The following is a 6740-nucleotide window of genomic DNA, read 5'->3' on the forward strand; positions in this document are numbered from 1 at the left end:
TAAAAGGCAGAGATGATCAGATTGGATAAAAAAGTAAGACCAAGCTATCCGCCTATCAGAAACCCTCTTTAAATATAAAGATACAAAAATATAAGAAATAAAAAGGATGGAAAAAGATATTCATGCTAACACTAATCAAAAGAAAATGGGAGTAGCTGCATTAATATCAGACAAAGTAGATTTCAGAGCAAAGACTATTACCAGGGATAAAGAGGGTCATTTCATAATAAAGGAGTCAGTTCATTGGGAGGATGTAACAGTCCTTAGCGTGTATGCACCTAATCATTGTTTCAAAATACATGAAACAAAAGCTGATAGAAGTACAAGGAGAAAGAGACAAATCCAAAATTATATTCAGAGATTTCAGCACACATAAGTAATTGATAGAACAAATAGAAAAATCAATAAGCATGTAGAAGACTTGAATCACACTCTGCCAATTAACTTGAGCTAACTGACAGCTACAGAGCACTCCATCCAATCACACACACACACACACACACACACACACACACACACATTCTTTAAGTGCACACAGAACTGAGATATTCTATAACCTGGGCCATAAAGCAAGTCTCAATAAGTGTAAAAGAATTCAAGTCATATAAAGTATCCTCTATGACTACAGTGGAATTAAACAGAAAAATATTTGCAAAATCCCCCAATTTTTAGAAACTAAATAACACACTTCTAAATAAGCTATGGGTCAAAGAAGAAATCAAAAGGGAAATTAGAAAGTATTTTGAACTGAATGGAAATAAAAATACAAAATGCCAAAATTAGTAGGATATAACAAAGCAGTATTTAGAGAGAAATTTATTGCACTAAATGCGTATATTAGAAAAGCTTCTAAAACTAATAAGTGAGTTTAACAGGGTTGCAGAATACAGGGTCAGTATTCAAAAAACGTTTCCATATATGAGCAATGAACAATCAGATATCACAAATTTTAAATAATACCATTTACAACAGCATTATCAATAGAAGTTCTATATGTTGAAAACTATAAAATGTTACTGAGAGAAACCAGACCTAAATCGGTGGAGATATATACTATGTACATAAATCAGGAGATTCAACATTGTTAAGATGTTGGTTTTCCTCAGATTGATCTACAGTCAATAAAATCTCAATCATAACCCTGGAGGGATATTTTTTTTTCATTTTTTTTTGGTAGAAATCAGCAAGCTGATTCTCAAGTTCATATAGAAATTCAAAGGATCTAGAACAGCCAAAACAACTTTGAAAAAGAACAAAGGACTTAACACTACTGGAATTGAAGACCCAGACAAATATGGACATGAGATTTGTGATTGAATCCTTGGGTTAAAATGGTTTTAAACAAAACTTTTTTTTTTTTTTTACATTTTTGCAAATTTCTTTAATGTCTGGCTTAATTGAGGAAGCCATATTTGCATAACTGCTTCTGCAGTCAGTCTCTGTGATGTGTTGCTGTAGTTGAAGTGTATGAAGAAAATCTAACCTCACGTGGACATCTACTTGGAAAAGAGGGAAATATTTTAATAGGCTTTTAAATAACTGTGGATATTCCTCTTTGCATGAGACTTGACAACTAGTAGTTTTTTAAAGGTTGTTACAGTGTGAAAACTGAATCTATATGGATGAATTTTTTCATAATCAGTTATGTTAAATTAATCCATTGGTCTACATTGCCTTTTTTGTTTTTAACATTGCATTTTGAATGGCTATCTTACCCATGCACAATTGTTAACATCTGGCAATTGTTATTGGTAAAGTACTGGTTCACTGAGTTATGCAGATCTTCCAACTGTTGACACATTTTTTTTTAATCCATTATCCAAAAATCGCGTTCTTTATCATCAACCATAACATCAGAAAAGTCTTTTGAGTATTGGAAAACTGTTAAGTCCATGGTGGCAGATACAGTGTTACAAAGTTCTAGTTTCTACTTGAAAGTTCAAATGTTATAAATGTATTTATCAAAATGCTTTCAGTTGTTTTCCCTGAAGTGCCAGGCTTCATTCTTTTTTTAGAAAATATCTGACAAATATTCACGTCGAAATAACCATATTTTGTCAGCGTACTTTCAAGTGAAAAAGATGTTCCAAGAAAAAGCAGCTAGTTCATCTTGTAATTCAAACTGAGACGTGTTAAATGATCTAGTTAGATGTGATTTAATTTTATTCCTTATTACGGTGAAGACCCGAGGGCGGAATCTGATTCTGAAACCGTGCTGGCCTCGGGACGGCGGAGGTCACATCTGCGTTTCCGGGACGTGTCGTGAGCTGGCCCGGGATGGTCCGGCACTGCCAGCCCGCTCATCGCTCCGGATTCACACTTTCATATTTCTTCAGAAATAAGAAAATCTTTGGTTTTAGTGTACGAAAGCGACTACCGCCCCGACCCCCTGACTGTGGAGATCCAGATCCAGCTGATCCAGGGCCACTCGACGGAGGAGGCGCTTCGGATGCTTGTCCCGTAGGGCGCGGGATTAAAGGTTGTTCTGACACCGCGGCTCCGCGTCTGTCCAGCCGCCGCCGCGCGTCCGGGGAGCGGGGTGCTGGCCGTGGGGAGGAGCGGGGAGGGGGCCTGGCCGGGAGGAGCGGGGGAATGGCCGTGGCGAGCGGGGAGCCTGGCCGTGGGGAGCGGGGGTGGAGCTGGCCAGGGAGGAGAGGAAAGCTGGCCGGAGGAGGCGGGGGGCTGGCCGGGGAGAGCGGGGTCGGCCTCCCCCGGGAGGGCTCCGCAGGGCCGGGCCTCTCAGCCGGCAGGTGCGCGGGGAGCTGCGCAGACCCAGGTGGGCGGGGACCCGCGGCGGCCCCGGGCCCGCCCCCAGAGACCGCGCCCTCAAGCCCGGCCTTCGCCGCTGGGTTGGTGGGCCGCGCGGGGGCGTGGCCAGCGAGCAAGGGTGGCCGCTGAGCCCTGCTCACCTTCCGCGCCCAGCGGAGAGAGCTGTGCTTACGCGGCTGCGCTGCGTTTGCTCCTCGCTTGTGTCCGTTCGGCGTCTTGGCTCAGGTAGGTAGGCGAGGGGCGGGCGGTGTTTGGCCTGGGGCGCCTGGAGCCCCGCTGCTGGGAGGGGGCTGTCCACTGTGAGCGGAGGGACGCCGAGCCCCCGGCGGGAGGAGCCGACTTGGCAGCAGCGGGGTCGCGGTCGCACTGCCCCGCGGGAGCGGCCTCCCGCCTGCGGTGGACCGTCGGGGCCAGGTGGCCTCGTGCTGCCTGTCGGCTTCTGTTCGCCCCGCTGGGGCGAGAATGGCCGGAGCCGCGGGTTGTGGACGGGGCAGCCTGGAGCGCTTGCTCCGGAGTCCCCGACGGGCAGCGCCGCTCGCTGTGCTCAGGCCCGGAGGGGTGTCCCCCTGCGGGGCTCTGGTCCTTGCTCTGGCGACCCCACGGGCCTTTGCGCCTCCACAAGAGCCCTTTAGAGGCTGTCGTGTGGAGAGAATGAACCAGCCCTTGACCCTTTCCCTCATCAAAGCGTGATGGGTCATCGAGCCCTGTGAGGACCCCAGAAGCAATTTCAGACCCTTAGGGCTCAGCACCCACTTGGAGGGGGGCGTGCACTCGCTGAAGCCCGTGCCGGTTAAGGACCAGGCTTGGGGGCTCACAGAGCGGAGGGAGGCTTACGCTTAGCAGGTACTGAATGGGATTCACAAGCAGGTGTGTGGAGTGGGGAGCAGAGGAACGGCCGCCGCCACTGCGGTGGGGAGCTTCGGGTTAGTTCCCGCAGTGAAGCGCCTGAGGGATTGGGTGCATTGGGAGCGCTGAGGACAAAGGGGAAATCAGGTCCACGGCGCATCTCAGCCTGGGCCTCTGAAACGCACAAGTCAAAACCAAACAGCTGGCTTTGCGCCCTTCTCGGTAAGTGGCACCACCAACCCGCCCCCCACTCTTTCCCCTCCCCGGGTGCCCTCACCCACAGCAGGCGTAGCTCCCACACCTGAAATCCATTTTCCACGCCTGAAATCCATCTGGTTTTCACGTGCTCCATGGCCCGCACCCTAGTCTCAGCTGCGGCTGGTTACTGACTAATGCAAGAGTTTGCTAGCTGGTCTCCTGTTACCACTTTTGCGCTTCCACAATCCATCATCTAAGCAGCAGCAGTAGTGACCTTCCAAACAATGTAAATTATTATTACTGCCTCTGTTAAATCCTCCGACGTATCTCCGTGGTGCTTACAATAAAACACAGGCTCTTTCCCCAGACTTTCCCCATGGATGTTGCACGTGACCCTCCTCAGGCTACTGCTCCCGCTTCACCACCTAGCACTTTCCTCCTTGTTCTTTCCGGTCCAGCCACGCTACACACCTCCTGTCCTGCTTCAGGAGCTCTGCACGTAACTATTCCCTCTGCCCGGCCCACTCTCCCCACCGCGCCCCCCCCCCGCCCCCACCAGGTCTTTATGTGGTTTGGTCCCTTATCTTGTTCAGGTCTTGCTCAAGTGTTCTTTTTCAGGGAGGGCTTTCTAAACTACCGTGCGCTCAAAGAGCCTCTCCGGTCACTCTATTCCATCACACTGCTTTAATTTCTTCTCCGCACTCCCTGAAGTTCGTACTGGTTTCTCGGTCTCTTTGTGAGAGCTGGGACCTGTCTGTCTTGCCTGCCACTGCATCCCTGGCAGCTAGAAGAGATGCTTTTGTGGCAGTGGTGGCAGGGACAACCGGGATGAGGCTAATGCGGGTAGACCGGATGGAAGTGATGGCCAGCTGGACCAGGACACGGCAGGGGGAGGGGACGAGGAGGGGACTGATGGCTGGCTACTGTGGCTCTTGGGCAGGTTACTGTACTAAGTTACCATTTCTCAGCTTTCTCTTTGTATTGCTGGGAGACTTGCTGAGAGAAAACCAGAACTCAGTAAGCGGTAGAACTGGTGAGGGGTGGCCGCAGGGGAGCCATCCTGGTACAAGTCTATGGCTTTCCTATTTGCTTTCATGCTCTTCCCGTGCGTGTTGTTTTTTTGTTTTTTTCCTAAAGCTCCATTTAAACGACTCCCCAGGAAACTCAAACTACTTCAGGCAAACCTTGTACCAGTATGTGTTAACTGGGTGTGTTCTGTGGTGGCTTCCGCCACCTGCTGCCGCCCTGCAGTGGTTTCCTCTCCCTGGAGGAGCAAACTCCCTAAGGGCAGTGCCAGGGGCTATCATCTCTCAGACATGAAACGCAGGGCCTGCCACCACGCTAGACTTTTTTTGGGGGGGGGGAATAAGCTGTGCCACTTTCACTAAAGCTCATTAGGTACTTGAGTTTCGTGGGAAATGCTGAAAACACTTGTGGTGCCTCAGTTTTAAAGTGGCTGCAAGTCCTTTTGGAGAAAAAGTTGACCCAAGAGTCCCCTAATGACAGCAGAAGGGAAGCGAGGGCTGGCATAACAGGTGTGTTTGGTCTGTCCTCTGGGAGAGGGACTCTGGAAAGAGCCGGAGGACACGCTGAAGAAGATAAAAGGACCTAGCTGCTGGGCTGTGGGTTGCTCTTGGGACCGGGGAGGTGGAGGCCGGGCCGGCGCCGGGCTCAGTCCGCTCACCGGCTCTCTCCTTGCAGGCCCTGCCATGTTCCGCAGGGTAGGCTGGCTGGTCCTGTACAGCCTTGCTGTGCTGCTGCTCAGCTGCCTGTTCTTCCTGAAGAAGGAGGCCCACCCAGCGGGGGGCCCCATGGCCCGACAGCCCTTCTGGGCTCCCCCAGGGCCCCGGCGCAGCCAGTGTCCACCCAACCACACGGTGGCCAATGCCTCCCTGTTCCTGCCTAACCGTCACCGCCTCTTCTTGACCTATCGTCACTGCCGCAACTTCTCCATCTTGCTGGAGCCTTCGGGCTGTGCCGAGGACACCTTTCTGCTCCTGGCCATCAAGTCACAGCCTGGCCATGTGGAGCGGCGTGCGGCCATCCGCAGCACGTGGGGCCGCGCAGGAAGCTGGGCTAAGGGCCGGCAGCTGAAGCTGGTGTTCCTCCTGGGGGTGGCGGGATCTGTGCCCCCAGCCCAGCTGCTGGCCTACGAGAGTCGGGAGTTTGATGATATCCTACAGTGGGACTTTGCTGAGGACTTTTTCAACCTGACACTCAAGGAGCTGCACTTGCAGCGCTGGGTGGCAGCTGTCTGCTCCCAGGCCCATTTCATGCTAAAGGGAGATGATGATGTCTTTGTCCATGTCCCCAATGTGTTGGAGTTCCTGGATGGCTGGGACCCAGCCCAGGACCTACTGGTGGGAGATGTCATCCGCCAGGCCCTGCCCAACAGGAACACCAAGGTCAAATATTTCATCCCACCCTCCATGTATAGGGCCCACCACTACCCACCCTATGCTGGGGGTGGAGGGTATGTCATGTCCAGAGCCACTGTGCAGCACCTCCAAGCAGCCGTGGAAGAGGCTGAACTCTTCCCCATTGATGACGTCTTTGTGGGGATGTGCCTGAAAAAGCTGGGGGTGAGCCCCATGCACCATGCTGGCTTCAAGACATTTGGAATAAGGCGGCCCCTGGACCCTCGGGACCCCTGCCTGTACAGAGGGCTCCTTCTGGTGCACCGCCTCAGCCCCCTGGAGATGTGGACCATGTGGGCACTGGTAACAGATGAGGGGCTCAAGTGTGCAGCTGCCCCCTTGTCCCAGCTTCGAGGGGTGGGTTGAGCGAGTAGACTTAATTTTGCAATCATGATGAGAAATCGCGAACCGTGAAACTTGGCCCTTGATGGGTCTACAAGAAATGCTGACTTTGTTTTTGTAACCTCCTCCCAAACCTTGCTAACTCTGATTAAAACACTGAAACCTGGC

At 51.4% G+C, this 6740-nt stretch overlaps 2 protein-coding genes across 8 annotated transcripts in view; both read left to right on the forward strand.

Moving 5' to 3' along the window:
• The window catches only part of LRRC43 (leucine rich repeat containing 43), a 36858-nt gene extending 34318 nt beyond the window's left edge, over nucleotides 1-2540 (forward strand). For 3 of the 5 annotated variants that reach the window (XM_060310786.1, XM_060310783.1, XM_060310785.1), the window contains one exon: nucleotides 2361-2540. In XM_060310786.1, coding sequence (XP_060166769.1) covers nucleotides 2361-2464 — 104 coding nt within the window. In that variant the 3' untranslated portion in view covers nucleotides 2465-2540. Of the gene's footprint in view, nucleotides 1-1177 lie in introns of all 5 variants that reach the window. The other 2 variants (XR_009566461.1, XM_060310784.1) reach the window with 1 other exon arrangement.
• A 256-nt stretch (nucleotides 2541-2796) lies between these two features.
• Nucleotides 2797-6732, forward strand: B3GNT4 (UDP-GlcNAc:betaGal beta-1,3-N-acetylglucosaminyltransferase 4). 3 transcript variants are annotated; one of them, XM_060310511.1, is made up of 3 exons: nucleotides 2858-3837; nucleotides 4181-4312; nucleotides 5515-6732. In XM_060310511.1, exon 3 carries the CDS (start codon nucleotides 5523-5525, stop codon nucleotides 6594-6596), a length of 1074 nt encoding a protein of 357 aa, XP_060166494.1. In that variant the 5' UTR covers nucleotides 2858-3837; nucleotides 4181-4312; nucleotides 5515-5522; the 3' UTR covers nucleotides 6597-6732. The 3 variants fall into 3 exon arrangements, with proteins under 3 accessions (XP_030716069.1, XP_060166494.1, XP_060166495.1); XM_060310512.1 differs by having other exon boundaries at nucleotides 2903-2994; nucleotides 3637-4312; XM_030860209.2 differs by lacking the exon at nucleotides 4181-4312 and having other exon boundaries at nucleotides 2797-2994.
• Nucleotides 6733-6740: the final 8 nt, after the last annotated feature.

This window comes from Globicephala melas, chromosome 13, assembly GCF_963455315.2.
Source record: "Globicephala melas chromosome 13, mGloMel1.2, whole genome shotgun sequence".
NCBI lineage: Eukaryota > Metazoa > Chordata > Mammalia > Artiodactyla > Delphinidae > Globicephala > Globicephala melas.